This window comes from Delphinus delphis, chromosome 2 (assembly GCF_949987515.2).
Source record: "Delphinus delphis chromosome 2, mDelDel1.2, whole genome shotgun sequence".
Lineage (NCBI taxonomy): Eukaryota > Metazoa > Chordata > Mammalia > Artiodactyla > Delphinidae > Delphinus > Delphinus delphis.
In genome coordinates, this window is record NC_082684.1 from 62,390,474 (window position 1) to 62,407,964 (window position 17,491).

The 17,491-nt window shown below is 39.3% G+C and overlaps 1 protein-coding gene across 3 annotated transcripts in view; it reads left to right on the forward strand.

The window, feature by feature from the left end:
- SLC25A21 (solute carrier family 25 member 21) overlaps positions 1 to 17,225 on the forward strand; it is a 516,568-nt gene extending 499,343 nt beyond the window's left edge. For 2 of the 3 annotated variants that reach the window (XM_060004662.1, XM_060004664.1), the window contains 3 exons: positions 9,301 to 9,482; positions 10,422 to 10,474; positions 12,237 to 13,800. In XM_060004662.1, the coding sequence (XP_059860645.1) occupies positions 9,301 to 9,482; positions 10,422 to 10,474; positions 12,237 to 12,475 (474 nt within the window). In that variant the 3' untranslated portion in view covers positions 12,476 to 13,800. Of the gene's footprint in view, positions 1 to 9,300; positions 9,483 to 10,421; positions 10,475 to 12,236; positions 13,801 to 13,820 lie in introns of those variants that run through there. The other variant, XM_060004663.1, reaches the window with a different exon arrangement.
- Positions 17,226 to 17,491: the final 266 nt, after the last annotated feature.

Genomic DNA, 17,491 nt, shown 5'->3' on the forward strand with positions numbered 1-17,491 from the left:
TTCAATGCAACCCCTATCAAATTACCAATGGCATTTTTTACAGAACTAGAACAAAAAATCTTAAAATTTGTAGGGAGACACAAAAGACCCCACATATACAAAGCAATCTTGAGGGGAAAAAATGGAGCTGGAGGTATCAGACTCCCTGACTTCAGACTATATTACAAAGCTACAGTAATCAAGACAATATGGTACTGGCACAAAAACAGAAATATAGATCAATGGAACAGGATAGAAAGCGCAGAGATAAACCCATGCACCTATAGTCAACCAACCTATGACAAAGGAGGCAGGGATATACAATGGAGAAAAGAAAGCCTCTTCATTAAGTGGTGCTGGGAAAACTGGACAGCTAAATGTAAAAGAATGAAATCAGAATACTTCCTAACACCATACACAAAAATAAACTCAAAATGGATTAAAGACCTAAATGTAAGACCAGACATTATAAAACTCTTAGAGGAAAACATAGGAAGAACACTCTTTGACATAAATCACACCAAGATCTTTTTTGACCCACCTCCTAGAGTAATGGAAATAAAAACAAAAATAAACAAATGGGACCTAATGAAACTTAAAAACTTTTGCACAGCAAAGGAAACTATAAACAAAACAATAAGACAACCCTCAGAATGTGAGATATTTGCAAACCAATCAATGGACAAAGGATTAATCTCCAAAATATACAAACAACTCATGCAGCTCAGTATTAAGAAAACAACCCAATCAAAAAATGGGCAGAAGACCTAAATAGACATTTCTCCAAAGACACACAGATGGCCAAGAGGCATATGAAAAGCTGCTCAACATCACTAATTATTAGAGGAATGCAAATCACAACCACAGTGAGGTATTACCTCATCCTGGTTAGAATAGGCATCATCAGAAAATCTACAAACAACAAATTCTGGAGAGGGTGTGGAGAAAAGGGAACCCTCTTGCAGTATTGATCTGAATGTAAATTGATACAGCCACTATGGAGAACAGTATGGAGTTTCCTTAAAAAACTAAAAATAGAACTACCATATGACCCAGCAATCCCACTACTGGGCATATACCCTGAGAAAACCAAAATTCAAAAAGAGTCATGTACCAAAATGTTCATTGCAGCTCTATTTACAATAGCCCGGAGATGGAAACAACCTAAATGTCCATCACCGGATGAATGGATAAAGAAGATGTGGCACATATGTACAATGAAATATTACTCAGCCATAAAAAGAAACGAAATTGAGCTATTTGTAATGAGGTGGATAGACCTAGAGTCTGTCATACAGAGTGAAGTAAGTCAGAAAGAAAAAGACAAATACCGTATGCTAACACATATATATGGAATTTAAGAAAAAAAATGTCATGAAGAACCTAGGGGTAAAGCAGGAATAAAGACGCAGACCTCCTAGAGAACGGACTTGAGGTTATGGGGAGGGGGAAGGGTGAGCTGTGACAGGGCGAGAGAGAGTCATGGGCATATACACACTAACAAACGTAGTAAGGTAGATAGCTAGTGGGAAGCAGCCGCATGGCACAGGGATATTGGCTCGGTGCTTTGTGACAGCCTGGAGGGGTGGGATAGGGAGGGTGGGAGGGGGGGAGATGCAAGAGGGAAGACATATGGGAACATATGTTTATGTATGACTGATCAATTATACCCCAATAAAGATGTTAAAAAAAAAAAAAAGAACTACTATATGACCCAGCGACCCCACTACTGGGCATATACCCAGAGAAAACCATAGTTCAAAAAGACACATGCACACAAATGTTCATTGCAGCACTATTTACAATAGCCAGTTCATGGAAGCAACCTAAATGCCCATCGACAGATGAATGGATAAAGAAGATGTGGTACATATATACAATGGAATATTACTCAGCCATAACAAGGAGTGAAATTGGGTCATTTGTAGAGACGTGGATGGATCTAGAGACCGTCATACAGAGTGAAGTAAGTCAGAAAGAGAAAAACAAATATCGTATATTAACGCATATATGTAGAATCTAGAAAAATGGCACAGATGAACCGGTTTGCAAGGCAGAAATAGAGACACAGATGTAGAGGACAAACGTATGGACACCAAGGGGAGAAGCATGGGGTGGGGTGGTGGTGGTGGGATGAATTGAGAAATTGAGGTTGACATATATGCACTAATATGTATAAAATAGATAACTAATAAGAACCTGCAGTATAAAAAAATAAAATAAAATTTGAAAAAAACCTTTTATACTTATAAGACTTTAAATAAATAAATAAAATTATATTTCTTTGTAAGGTAGACAATTTCTGTAAGCTTCAGATACCTCATCTGCTCAGCAATATTGTGAGGCTTAAATATACAGAAAGTGCTTAACACAGTGCCTAGCACATCGTGTCTTATCATCATCATCTTTGTCCAGTTTTTAAAATAAACTAATGGAAAGGGCAAAATGACATTTCAAGTAATATGATAATCAAGCCAGAAGGCTAACCATTTAGCTAATGCATGGTGACTTGTAATAATGAGATGTCTTCCGTTGAGTTCATAAAGACGAACAAGTGACTAAGTTTTTAAGAGGCAGAAGTTAGGTACTGTCTCATCGAACTTTGATAGTGAAAGTCCAGAAGTAACTCCCTTCTCTTTACTGCATGTTTACCCCTGCATTTTGTTCACACCCCCATTTCAGTACTCATCACATTGTACTATGATACTTCATTATAAAGCCACCCTATCCCCTCTCTGGACCATTTACCTTCACACTCAATTCTAGCACCCACTGTAGGACCAGGCATTTGTAGACATACAATAAATGTATGTTGGATGAATATACAACAAATGAATGGTGAATGAGAAGGAATATAACATAATGAATGGGATATAATATAACAATGGTTGGAAGTCTGAAGAACTTGAGTTCAAATCCAAGCTCCACCTCCTATAAGCAGTGTGATCTTGATCAAGTGACTTAACTCTTTAAGTTTCATGTCCTTGTCTGTAAAATGGTGTTATGTACTTAATTCATAGGGTTCTTATATGATATATAGGTTTTGTAAATGTTTTTTGCATATAAAATTATCTATCAATAAGTAACTATTATTAACAGTACCATTAACTTTCTTAATGAAAATTATGAAAAATACCACAAATATCATACCATGTACATTATTTTATTACTTCTCTTTACTTTTATTGTTATTTGTCATTATGATTATTGACAGAAATGCTGGCATGATTCACTGATTGCCAGTACAGCATGACCCATTCAAACTGTGTGATAGGTTTCACTCGGACCCAACAACCTCACAGATGTGCATTCTTGCTTTGGATGGACCTGGGGTAGGAAAAGGTGAACAGAGTTAATAGCATTGTGTTCAGTTCTGCAGCCTTAAAAAACAAAGCTCTGCTTCCACCAAAGAAGGCTTTAAAATGCTTCCCAGCACATCCAGACCATTTTAGAGCATCATTTATCCAGTCCAAGGATCCAAAAAGATGAACCATAAGGTTCAGTTTAGCAGTGGTTCTCAGACAAGCATCCATCAGGATAATTTGGAAGACTTGTTTAGACAGATTGTTGTGCTCCATCCCGAGTTTGGGGTGCTGTAGGCCTGGGGTAAAACCCCAATTTTCATTTCTACTAAGTTCTCACATGATACTGATGATGGTGGTTCAGGGACCACACTTTGAGAACTATTGAGTTCATAGATATGGTTGAGGTATGAGTAACCTGAGTCCAGAGTGGAAATATTTGCAGAAATCTTTTCACTAAGGTGAATTGCCTGATAACGCCCATGAAAATGAGGGCTTTCTGTTTTCAGCCCCAATGTTTTCAACACTGCACTGTCCTTTTTTTACTTTATAAATTTATTGGTAGGGGAAATGATTTGATGAAGATGTTTTTAAGCTTCTGTGAGCCTGATAAAATCTATAGACATTTTCTCCTGAAAAGCCCATCTGCACATACCCAGAACCATTGCTTATAATTTCAGGAGGTTCTCAGGCACCTCCCACAACAACCCACCCACCAACCCTTAGGCATATCAGTAGAAAAACTATCCCCTAAGGCAAAGTCTTGGGTTCACTTGGATGTAACAAAAATTCCCTTCTTACACCTAAGCTTTCAGTTCACTCATTTGTAAAATAGAAATAAAAATAATAGTTCTTACCTCAAAGACTGTGAAGATTAACTGATGTAATACACTGAAGAGCCTAATTTGAAAACCAGAAACACTAAATATTACCTTTTGCTCTCTCTTTATAGTCCTGCTACAACAATCCTCATTCTTGAGGCAAGTGGATGCCTCTCCCTACTAGGGGAAAGATCAGGAAGTGTAAGAAAGAAGAGCCAGCCCGAAGAGTAATATTTCAAGACTTTACTCTGTGCCCACTGCATTCTTTTGCTAAAATCTGGTCACAGGATGCCATATCATGTTTTTTTCTGTGAGTCCCTGAGTAATGGGGTCTGGCAAGCCCAGGCCTGGCTCTATGACCTGAGAGTCTCAATTCATTTGCCTGGAAATACTCCACTTTGCAAATGTCCTATGCCTTGTCATGTCCCCATGTTAACGCCTCCTGGCAGAAAGACAGAAACATAAAGTTCTAATAGGGGTTCATTTACAGGGTAGAAGATACTGAGTTTTGAGAAATAGTGATTAAGGTCAAAGCTTGATTCTCATTGTTTCTACAAAGATAAACTACAGTGATAGGCTAATCCGCAGACATTTATTTAGCACTTACTGTGCACACTGTGTAGTAGGTGACACAAAGAGGAATAACACATGCTCCTGTTCTGTGCCAGCTCACATTCCAGCAGGGAAGATCGATACACACAAAAATAAACCAGACACAAAGAGAGCCAGAGCAAGGACGATCGAGGATCAGGCAGTGTTTCAGGAGTGCCCAAGAGGGAGAAATCAATTTTGATGGGGATCCACGGAAGTCTCTTGGGCAAGGTGGGATTTAAGCTGGACCATAAAGAGTGGGGCTGCTATCTGTGAATATGATGGAGAATGACATTCTAGGTTGTGGGAGTTGTTTGAAGAAAAACATGGACTTAGAAAAGTGTTCGGTAGAAATGGGCATGATTATGATTTAACCAGCATGAGTGTAGTTTGGCTTGGGGTTAGAGGTGTAGAATTTGAGGCTAGAAAGGTAGGTTGAAAGCATATCATGGGAAACAAACCAAAGGCCAATGAGGAGCTTTGGCTTTACTCTCTGTGCTGTGGGGAAGGGTTGAGGGTCTTTGAGTAGGGAGGCATCAGAAGCAGATACGTTTTTATTAAAAAAAAAAAAAATCCCTGGTGCCACTGTGAAGAACAGATGCTAGAAGCAAGAAGAAAGCAAGACTTGGTGAAAGTAATGGGAACCTGAGCTAAAGCCAAAGAAGTAGCAAGAGCAGCCGGAGGGGGATGAAGGGGAGGGGCATTTGAGGGACTGTGTTCTTCCGAGGATGGTTGATGACATGCAGCAAAGAAAGCAGAGGTGAGCTGGCAGGGCTCTCCTTGGCGCGTCCGATCCCAGTCTGGGTTGCTGCCTAGAGCAGACCATGGACTCAGAGGAAGAGGCTGGAAAGGGGCCCAGAGGCCGGGTGGTGAGGGATAGCTCTTGGCCATCCCCAAAAGACTTTTCTCCTCCCTAGAATGCCCAGAGGGGTAGCAATTGACCATCTGCTTTGTCTGCCTGGAATATCAAAATCAGTGATTCCCAGACATGGGCCCTCAGCCTGGCAATGTCAGAAGTCCTGAAGTTCTTTTTTTTTTAACATCTTTATTGGAGTATAATTGCTTTACAATGGTGCGTCAGTTTCTGCTTTATAACAAAGTGAATCAGTTATACATATACATATGTTCCCATATCTCTTCCCTCTTGTGTCTCCCTCCCCCCCACCCTCCCTATCCCACCCCTCTAGGTGGTCACAAAGCACCGAGCTGATCTCCCTGTGCTATGTGGCTGCTTCCCACTAGCTATCTATTTTACGTTTCATACTGTACATATGTCCATGCCTCTCTCTCACTTTGTCACAGCTTACTCTTCCCCCTCCCTGTGTCCTCAAGTCCATTCTCTAGTAGGTCTGTGTCTTTATTCCCATCTTGCCCCTAGTTTCTTCATGACCTTTTTTTTTTCTTTTTTTCAGATTCCACACATATGTGTTAGCATACGGTATTTGTTTTTCTCCTTCTGACTCACTTCACTCTGTATGACAGACTCTAGGTCCATCCACCTCACTACAAATAACAACATTTCGTTTCTTTTTATGGCCGAGTAATATTCCATTGTATATATGTGCCACATCTTCTTTATCCATTCATCTGTTCATGGACACTAACGTTGCTTCCATGTCCTGGCTATTGTAAATAGTGCTGCAGTGAACATTTTGCTACATGACTCTTTTTGAATTATGGTTTTCTCAGGGTATATGCCCAGTAGTGGGATTGCTGGGTCATATGGTAGTTCTATTTTTAGTTTTTTAAGGAAACTCCATACGGTTCTCCATAGTGGCTGTATCAATTTACATTCCCAGTGATGTTGAGCATCCTTTCATGTGTTTGTTGGCAATCTGTATATCTTCTTTGGAGAAATGTCTATATAGGTCTTCTGCCCATTTTTGGATTGGGTTGTTTGTTTTTTTGATATTGAGCTGCATGAGCTGCTTGTAAATTTTGGAGATTAATCCTTTGTCAGTTGCTTCATTTGCAAATATCTTCTCCCATTCTGAGGGTTGTGTTTTCATCTTGTTTATGGTTTCCTTTGCTGTGCAAAAGTAAGTTTCATTAGGTCACATTTGTTCATTTTTGTTTTCATTTCGATTTCTCTAGGAGGTGGGTCAAAAAGGATCTTGCTGTGATTTATGTCATAGAGTGTTCTGCCTATGTTTTCCTCTAAGAGTTTGATAGTGTCTGGCCTTACATTTAGGTCTTTAATCCATTTTGAGTTTATTTTTTTGTATGGTGTTAGAGAGTGTTCTAATTTCATACTTTTATATGTACCTGTCCAGTTTTCCCAGCACCACTTATTGAAGAAGCTGTCTTTTCTCCACTGTATATTCTTGCCTCCTTTATCAAAGATAAGGTGACCATATGTGCATGGGCTTATTTTAAAGCAACTTCTAGGTACTTTCCCAGGTGATTCTGGGAACCTAAGGTGGGTCTGAGGTGGGTCTGGGTATCCATATGTTGTAAAGCTCCCAGGTAACTCTGATGCACAACTGGATTTGGGAACTACTGTGGGATCTTACTGTTGAGCTGGGAAATTAATAGAAAACATGGGTTCAATGTACGCTTGTGCTAGTGAACACTATGATGGCTTGAAGACCTTAGGATTTGGTCCCCAACAGCATCTCAAACATAATGACCTTCATTGAGTGTCTTAGCCTCTCCTCCCTCCCCAACTCCAATCCTCAGCGAACACATCAGGAGGTGGGAGACGCTGTGTGATTGACAGGGTCCCTTGAACTTCCCAAAAGGTCACTGTGCATATACAAGTCATCACTTTCACCCTTGTCCTTGGCTGTGTCGCAGGAGCACCACGAGAGGGTCTCATCATAGGTGTTTTGAGACTTTAGAAAACAGGTTACATAAAAATACTATCCATTTTCTGCCAGGCTTGTACAATATTCATAGCACTTTTACTACTATTATTGTTTTTATTTCTCAGAAAAACCATGCAGTACAAAGTTAAGGTGGGTGTTAAAAACATCCCTTCTACACACTGGGCTCCATGGGATTCAGTGACTCGTGCAAGGTCAGACAACCAGAGCTGGCCCTGAATCCGCCATCCTCCCGAGCTCCAGTTCTGCTTCTGTGCCAGAATGGAGAAGGGTAACATAAAGGCATTTTTCTCTCCTTGTAAAAGGGAAAAGAATGGGGGGAGGGGAAATTATTTAAACACACCTCACTCATACTGCAATCACTGCATTGTTTTTCCTGTTGAAAGACCCTGTTGGTTTTTAAATCCCTTTAAACCTACCCGACACCTGTATGGCCCAGATCCAAGAATTATTACCGAACCCCTCACTTTTTATATTTAACCACATAGGAGTTTCTGTGATGGTATCTGGCTCTTGTTTCAGTTGAAAATTTCAGAGCTTCCAGAATTTTTCTTCTTCCATCAAAGCTATAAGCATGCAATGCTCAGACCTGATTTTTTTTTTTTATTAAGCAGAGAATGGTTCCCACGTTTACTTCTCCTGCTGGATAAAAATAGCATCGTGGCACTACCCTGTATTGTTCCTCTGTGAAGATTCCCTCCGAAGTATTGACCAAAAGAGAGGCCAGGGGAAGGATAGGGGAGGTCTCCGTCAGCAACTTACAGTTTGTGAGATGACCTCTCTTCAGGGCAAGAACTGAGGCTGACAGCAAAATGAGAACTTTCCAGCAAATTCATTGTAACAAAGCATAATGTGAGCTCACTAGGCACAAAAATAGGCAAAAAGAAAGTGACTTCCACATAAGACCTAATTAAATACTTTGATGTCAGGAGCAGAGCAGGGAGGGGTGGAAAATCAAATCAGACCAAAGTGAAGGACCCAAATTCAAATGGAAAGAAGAAATGTTTTTCTCTCTCTTTCTTCCTCCCTTTCTGTGTGCGTGTATGTCTCTCTCCCTGTCTCTTTTCTGTCTCTGTCTCTCACCTTTTCTTCCTTTGCCATTGAAGGAAGAATAAGATTCAGGAACAATGGGTTGAAAATTCTTCAGCCAATAGTCCAGTGACTTACTACTGTTTATAATGCACAGAATGTCACAGGCTGTTTTGCAGCCTTCCCAAGTTGGTTTGTTAATAACAGGAAGCTAGCACTTCTCAGTACAGTGGATCAGCTACACGTGAAAATAAATGCAAAAAACCTGGAGGGGAATAGCAGCAGACCGAGAGTAGCCTTGATTTAATTTAACATTTGGGGGTCCGCACACAAATGAGCATTTTAGTAGGCTTCATGGTGGAAGTTGCTGTCATTTGTAAAATATTCTGGCCAATTAGCTAATAGTGTGCTTGGATTTCTCCTGTTTTGATACAGTAATACTAAGTACATTGTGAAGCCCAATTATACAAATCATCCCCATATGCCATACCAGTCTTTCTTTATGAACTGTGTTTATAAATCCTGTGTGAGGAAATGTGTACTTCAGCAATTTAGACCATGTGTAAAAACATAGCCAATGGGATTGTCAAGAAAACAAGTTCCAGCCTAGGAAATCCTAATGTGTTCCGCTGGAATAACAGGAGGGTGCCGGGGAGTGCAACGCTCTGCTTAAATACATATTGCTTTATAGTGTTTAACCGACTTAGGGGCTTACGCTTCCCTTTCTGTTATTTTATTCTTCTTTTCTTTTAGGATCCAACCTTGGAGTTTCTGAGAAAATTTGGGGTTGGTCTTCTCTCGGGCACAATAGCCTCAGTCATTAACATCCCTTTTGATGTTGCCAAAAGTAGGATTCAAGGGCCTCAGCCAGTTCCTGGAGAGATCAAGTACAGAACCTGTTTTAAAACAATGGCCACGGTCTATCAGGAAGAAGGGTAACACATTCTTATTTTAATAAATGTGCAAGACTGAAGCATTGCTAAAACCATATTGTACTTCCATTTTGATGAGAGCCATTAAGCCCTCCTGAATTGGGTGTGTGTCTGAGAAGCTCTAGGGAATAGATGAGAAACTTTGTGAGATAACACAGTAATGAGATGTTGGCAAAACCTTCTTACGCCATCAAGAAACATAAGCCACGATCATTCAATATACTGTATGTTTGTCCTAGATTGCCAAGGTGAACTTTTTTTTTTTTCCCAAGGTGAACTCTTTGCTTGTCGGTTTGCACAGTATGCTATTGCATATAATATGCCCTGTTCCCACGTGGGCAGGAGAGTAATTGTCTTCTGACTATACATCTAATCAAAATGTCACCTAACTATATTCTCCTGAGAGAATTAAACATGAGAGTTCTGTGAAGGTAGTTTTCTTTTAAGAATTTAAAGTATGTGCCTTTTTCTACTGTTTTTTTTTTTTTTAAGTCTTACTTTCGTCTCTTCATCCCTCCTCAGCAGGTCTTATTCTCAAGTAAGCAAGTAGTATTTTATTATTTTGATCTAAACTGCATCGTATTTCCTTCTGTGAGGACTGCGTTTATGGTCTTTTAAACTCAATTCCAAGAGTCATTTTGTCCATATACACAGCTGTCTTGAAAGTAAGGCCTGTCTGGATAACAAAAACCATCTCGCTGATGAAAGTCCTATTTGCGATGGGACAAGATCAGCATAGCTTTTGTATTAAAGGATTAATTCTTTCCTCTCATCCAATTTGCTGCAGAGAATACTTAGCCCGATACTGTCTGTTTTGGGATTTGAAAATTTTTCTCAAATGACTTTTCTGGGTAAATGCTGGGTCAGCATCTCAGTAAAGCTGAGGTACAACTGCATTTTGTTTTCAGAATAAGAATGTTGCTCTTTCCCTTCCGGTTCTAGCATTTTAGCTTTGTATAAAGGCCTGCTTCCCAAGATTATGAGGCTTGGACCAGGTAATAATGTTTTCATTACTTATATCCTTCCTTCCTTATTTCTCTAGTATCCCTTTTATCTTATTTGTGTCTATCTGTAACACAACTAAAGTTTGTCACACTGTGAAACATGGAAACCTTAAGGATAAAAAGTTGTCTGGGAGTATTCAAGACACTAAAGGCGTCCATTAGAAACGTTCTGCTTTTGTTTATAAGGTACTATTTGTGGCCTTACTGGAGGCTAATAGAAGCCAAAGCCCACCTTAAGTCGATCGGAAAGGATGCACAGCCAGTCGGAGTTTGAGTCGCTTCTGGCTGAAAGGGAGGATTTTTTACTGACTGAGGGGCCAGCCCAATAAAACTTTCCCTGTGCTTCTAGTTCATTCTTGCTCCTGCCTCAGCTTCGCTTCAGAAGGAGAAAAGGAGGACAGCTAGTCTCCATGAACAGCCAGTGCAACTCTCCCCACTGTCGCCTCTGGGAAGCAAGAATGGAGAAGCTGCAGCCTGGCGCTCACCTTCCTAGCTCCTGTCAGCATGATGGTGGAGGCTCCTGGCTCGGGGCCTTACCTCAGGATGCCAGCCCACAAAAAGCCGGCTGTCATTCCCACAGGGAGAGTCAGCTGCCTCTGTGTAAATAGATAAGAAAGCAACTGCTGCAGACTCAACCACCTGGGCAAATAGTCTTGGATTATAAGCAACCTTGTGAATAAGTACAGAAGTATGCACTAGACCACACGTATTATTTTACCAGGCTACACTCACCTTCTTAGACATCCTGGAAATCTTCCCCAGAACTGGCCCCTACTCCTCCCCTTTCTCCCTTTCCCAATCCTCCCTTTGAACACTGATGTCCCCTTCCCCTGCCACACTCACACACATGCACATTTACCTTTAAATCTCAGCCCAGTGAACGAGCATTTCTGCCAACGTGAGATATAGAACAGCAGTCTGTAAATTGAAGCTCGTGAACAGTTCATACTTTTGTATATTTTGAAAACACTTCCACAGTTCCCAGTCCATCTGTCCCAGCCTTTTAGGCATTTAAGCATGGATTTTTGCTTCACATTTGAGATTCAGACCTGCCTTCTATTTGTTATTGGCCCGTGTGTCAACACGACCCCAATGACAAAGAATATTGGTGATTTTGTGCCACTGTCTCTTCAAGATGTGGTGTTTTTCCTTCACCACACAGTGTAAACCTGCTAGTAGACCTAGTATTAGAGAAAATCATAGGACTGGCCCTAATCCAGCTTTCTCAGGACGGGATGGGCCTGAAAAGGGAGAGCGATCAGGGAGAGTTTAGCTAAAACGGTAATTGACTGGAACCTTAATCCAAAACTCTTAAATAATCTGACCCCAGGTTTTGTTAGAGGCTTGCAAATGTTTGGTTGGCTTTTTAAGTATTTTTTGCATGAGGTGTCCTGAGTTGCTGTGGTGTTAAATCCAATGAAAGGTGTTCTTGTGAACATACTATCCAGGCTAAACAAAATTGTGAATAACTGGAAATCTCATTCAAGGACATGGCCTCCACTCTCATCCCAAACATACAGGTCCTAGCAACCTCAAAGGAAAGAAAGGTGTAGAGAGAAAGGTAAGACTTTTGAGTTAAGGATAAGATTTTTTTGAGAGAGAGAAAGAGGAAGAGCGAGAGACAGTAAAAAAGAAACGAAGGGTGAACCTGGCATTTTCATCCTTCGTTCTAGAGAAGCATCCCATCTTTTTTTTTTTTTTTTTTTTTTTGTGGTACGTGGGCCTCTCACCGCTGTGGCCTCTCTCGTTGCAGAGCACAGCCTCCAGACACGCAGGCTCAGCGGCCATGGCTCACGGGCCCAGCTGCTCCGCGGCATGTGGGATCTTCCCGGACCGTGGCACGAACCCGCGTCCCCTGCATCGGCAGGCAGACTCTCAACTACTGCTCCACCAGGGAAGCCCCCATCTTATTTTTATAACAGCCTTAGCAGCTCTATGTGTCTAATGATCAGGACCTCCCATGAAAGAAGAATCTTGAAGTCTGTGGTTTAAACTCCAAATATCACTAGGCTGCAAACTAACCGATTCTGCGTGTTCTTGTCTTATATGGTGAACAGTTAATAAGAGTAAACGGAGCAATTACATACATATTAACAACCCTCCGTAGTGCATCCCTTTTTGTTTGCCAGAGCCAATAGGGCTACAGCAGCTGAGAGGGGGCTATTAGAGTATCTTCAGGGGTTAAAAATGAAAATTACAGGCAGATAATTATCTTTGGTATAAGGTTACACAAACATGTGCGGCCTGTAGATTAAAAAAATATACATATGGTAGTGTGTACAAAATAAGATCAAAATCAAGTTCTGTTTCTTTCTGTCAGAAGCCAGTCTTCTATTCATGCAGCCAAGTCTTCTCTAAGTTGTACTCTGGATATCTGTCCACATTTTTTTAAATTGGGCTTTACAATGTTGTATTAGTTTCTGCCGTTTGTCCACACTTTGATTTTGTAATATTGTTCACATAGACATGAAAGGATAGAGAATATCTTAAAGGGCACAGGATAGGTGCTATTTACGGCATCAGACAGAACACAGAATCATCCACATGCAAATGCTTCTCCCGACGTCTAAGTATTCAGCAGCCTCAGTGCTTGTTTTCCATATCATAGTCCTATTGACATATTACATAGCAAGCCCTTTTGCAGCTAGTTATATAACTCTTCTCTTCCAAGATAAATGATGGTCTTATGACACTCAACCCCGACTACCAAATTTTCAAGTGCAATCCGTATATATCTGAGGCAGATGAAAGGAATGAAGGCAACAAAAATCTGAGGCAACAAAAGGAGGTTGAAAGCTAGCTAAGTTTTGAAATACAGATTTTCAAAGTACTCAGAAGCTATTTTTCACATTGTAATCCAGTTTGAAAGCTGTAAGAGAAAACCAGGCTCATGCATCCAGCACCATCTTAGAGATTTCCTTCTTGAATGCAACGACAACAATGCTAATTATAAACTGAAAAAGATAAATCCTTTGCCTACATATGACAAATCTGAAGGTTTCAGTTTGCGGGAAAGCCACACGCCCTTACATGACTAAATGTGTCTGTATTTACTTACTTTTAAAAATTAAAAGTGCCTGAAAAAGAATCTGATGAGAAATGATGAAAGTTACAGAAACTCATGGGGAAAAAATGTAGTTAGAGACTCAAGATGGTCTTGATTTCGCTCTGAGAATTTTCCACAGTAGTTTTCTGTGTGTTGGAGCTTGAGAACTGATGATTCTGAATGGCTTCTGCCTGATAGGCTGCATCGGACTCCAGGGATTCAGAAACCCAGTGGGAAAGACAGCACGATTTCACAGGACTTGGGATAAAAACCAGCTCTCTTCTTTTCTAGGTGGTGCAGTGATGCTGCTGGTTTATGAATACACCTATTCATGGCTTCAGGAGAACTGGTGATTGCCTACGGAGTATTTTTTCCCCCTTGTGATAATGGATATTCATTATACAGCACCATGAGAAGAAGAGAATATCGATCAGCTGAGCTGATACAATGATAAATTATAATTACACAACTATACACAATTATAGAGGGCAAAACAGTGCAAGAACAAAACCTATTTTGATACTTCAAAAATTATCTCTAGACAATTAGAAACTGTCGTTTTGGTCAAATCCATAAAACTGTGAGAAGAAAATTACTACTATGAAGCAATGAGGTATATAAACTGAATATAGAAAAACAGCATGAAATCAGATCTATTTCCTAAAAGCAATATAAATTTTATGACCTATGTTCCTCTTACAAGGCTTCACAAGGAAAATTCATTGTGTTGATGATTATTTTCTCCCAAAAGGTCAAGAAGTGCTTAAAAGGGAAAAAAAATTAAGCCAAAATTTAAACAGTTTTTATAAGGAATTAAATTCTTCCATAAGTGGTATTTAATGATATACAAGGAAGATATTTCTAAAGTGTATCAAAATGACCTTTAAAAATTTTATGTTAAAATGTGAGTTTGTTGGTTTCTTTTAGTAATAATACTCATCTCAGCTATATTTTCCTAAATCTACTTTATATTTTTCACTGTTGGTTAATACTTTAAAATCATGATATTTGAAGTCTTTTATGACAAATACAAAACATGAAATTATATTAAACTACTTTCCCTTTGAAAACAAGTTTTAATGCTGAAATATTTTCATGCTAAATCACAAATTCGAACCACTCCTTGGGCCCGTTTGTGCTATCTGTATTTGCATCAAATACCTTTGTTCAGAACTCTTACCTATGCCATTCTTAAAAATGATGTTGAGACTAAAACTAAATTTCTAGATTATTAGTTTTAAGTGACGGCTTCAGGTGTGAAGTCGACTAACTGCAGTGTTAGGATAGGTATTATGAAGGAGAAAATATTTCAAAGGAGAAGTACATTCTTAGCATTTCCAAAGATTCCTGTACTAACATGCACTCCAAAAATTATCTCCTTGGCGTTGATATAACCAAACTTAATTTTATATACGCATCCTGAAATGATGCTGCTTCGGTAGCTCGAGTCAACAAAAATATCTGCATGTTCTAGATGGCACCCGCTCTTAACCACTACAAGATATTCCTACCATGAAGCTGTGTCACTAAAACATTTTGAAAATAAAAAATGAAAGATAACATAGTAATTATTACTCTTTATTAATTTAGAGCATTTAAAGTATAAAAATAAAGGCTTTTTGACATACTATATATACATACACAGCCTTCGGTTGTACATCCTTTCCAACGTGTTTTTTTAATTTATATTTCAGCCCAGTATTTAATGAGGGTCGTTAAAAGTAGGACAAAACAAGAGAAATAAGAATGTGTCTGTTGTCCCACTGCATTCTATCCTTCAGGTAATACTCTTGCCTTCTGTGAAAGAGAGCACTGCCTGCATAGAGGCCATGAAATTGAACCTTTAACCTCTCCATGTGGATGGGATGGAAAAGGATCTCTGAAGAGTGCATTTGCCAGGTTAAAAACAACACTTTTACCCCCTAAGAATCAGAGGAAGTATGTCAACAGTAACCAATAATAATAATGTTTTAAAAATCAAACCACCCCATATCCCATCCCACTTTCCTTCTCTCGTTTTTAAAAGTAGCTTTCAATCATAATGTGCTTTAAATAGCCAATTGTATTTGGGCTTTCTCTTTTTCAATTTACTCCATGTGAATTCACTGTTGCTAAGAAAAAACCTAGGGAAAAAAAGAAAAGGAAAACTTTCATACTATTAATATTAGATTTTTAACGATACAAGAACCGGAAAAAATATATAAATAGCATAATAACAAGAGATTTCTTAATTTAGATAAAGAAAATAACAGTTATGTTTCCATACAAACAATTGATATTTTTTAAAGACTCCTAATAGCCGCCTAAAAACATCTGATAAGGAATAATTCTGTACCTTATGTCAGTTTTTCTGCATGGCAGGAGAGTCCCTGTACAGTGTGGTTTTAAAGTCTCCACCAAAATATTGGACTGGTATTTTGTTCCATTCGGTTTATAGTCTATTTTCTCACCAGACTGGGAACTCCAGATGTCAATAGGAGCTTTACAAGATCAAAGGAAGACTACGGCCCTGAGAGTTCATCTGCTTCTTCTGCTTATTCTTCTCCTGAAGTTATAATCCTGTTTGCAGCACTGAATTTCGGTTGCTTTAGAAATAAATGCAGTTCAAAGCTCTCTATGAGATATCTCCTGCTTGAAAAAAGCAGTTCCTCGAACATAGCTTGTGTGTCAGAAATCTGCTTACTGTTTATATCCTGGTGATTTGAAAACCTAGCTAATCTAGCCATCTGAGTTTTAGATGAGGCCATGAAACCGATGTGACAGAACTGGATTGCCATGTGGGCTGTGCACAGCACAGACCAGAAGAAATCAAAATCACCTAACGAATGCATCTTTAACATCCATATCTAGTGATGTGCCCTGTTAGTTATTGCACAGAATTAATACCAAAAAACACGCAATATATTAATTTTCCAATAGATGAATTGTACCAATGTTTTAAAAACGTATTTTCAAGCCTATATTGCCAAGCAGGAAGAACTTTCTAAACAGAAGCAATTAAAACTGTAGAATCTTGCCCAAGAAAATCAACTGTTTTAAAATACAACACATAATCACTCACACACACACACACACACACACACACACACACACACACACACACACACACACACACACACACCCTCAGCTCTATGATTAACACTAAAGTGAAAAACAAATTGGTTTAGAAAGATCCATCAGTTAAACTGTGTCCTGTAACTCCAGAAATGAATAAAGGGAATTTTTAAAAATTAAATAGCATTTGTATTTCTAATACCACCACCAGTTTACCTACACGTGAAACACGCTTCTGTACAACAATGTAAACTTCACAGCAAGCCATTTTTACATTCATTAGAGCAGAATTTTCCATTGTCTTTAAATTACAACGTAATTTTGGGCTGAGACTGCTGAACACACAGGTAAGCCAACAATAACAGTACAATTTAGTTTCACAGTGGTTTTCTTAACATAAAGTTCATTTTAAGTGTCTTTGCAAAGCATTTCACATTAAACTTAAGTTTCTAAGTGACTTCCTGTAGAGCCTTGTTCAGATATTTTCCACCCTCTTGTCTTTATATGCTTGGCATGTGTGTTGTTTGATTGGGATACAAAATGGGAGACTGGCTTGTTTTATCTGTGTTTTGAGTCCTCTGTTGTAGAAAGAAAATGTCCTTCATGAGATGTCGAAGCCTTCACTGCACACACAAAATCTGGGGCAAGTCCAGGTCCAGGAGCCTGAGCAGCCCACCACCAAACAGAGACAAAGACATTGCCGGAAAGTCACCTTTGCAAAAAGAAAGGAAAAAAATAGAGAGGGGTGGGGGCAGGGGAGGGGCCTATCCCATGCAATGAAAACACAAATGCACCAGAGTCCATATTTACAAACTAATAGAAAGTATAAACATTATTGTATTTGGAACCAAGTCAAAACACCAGGAGGAGCTAAATTCAGATATTGCTTAAGTTATACATATATTTTC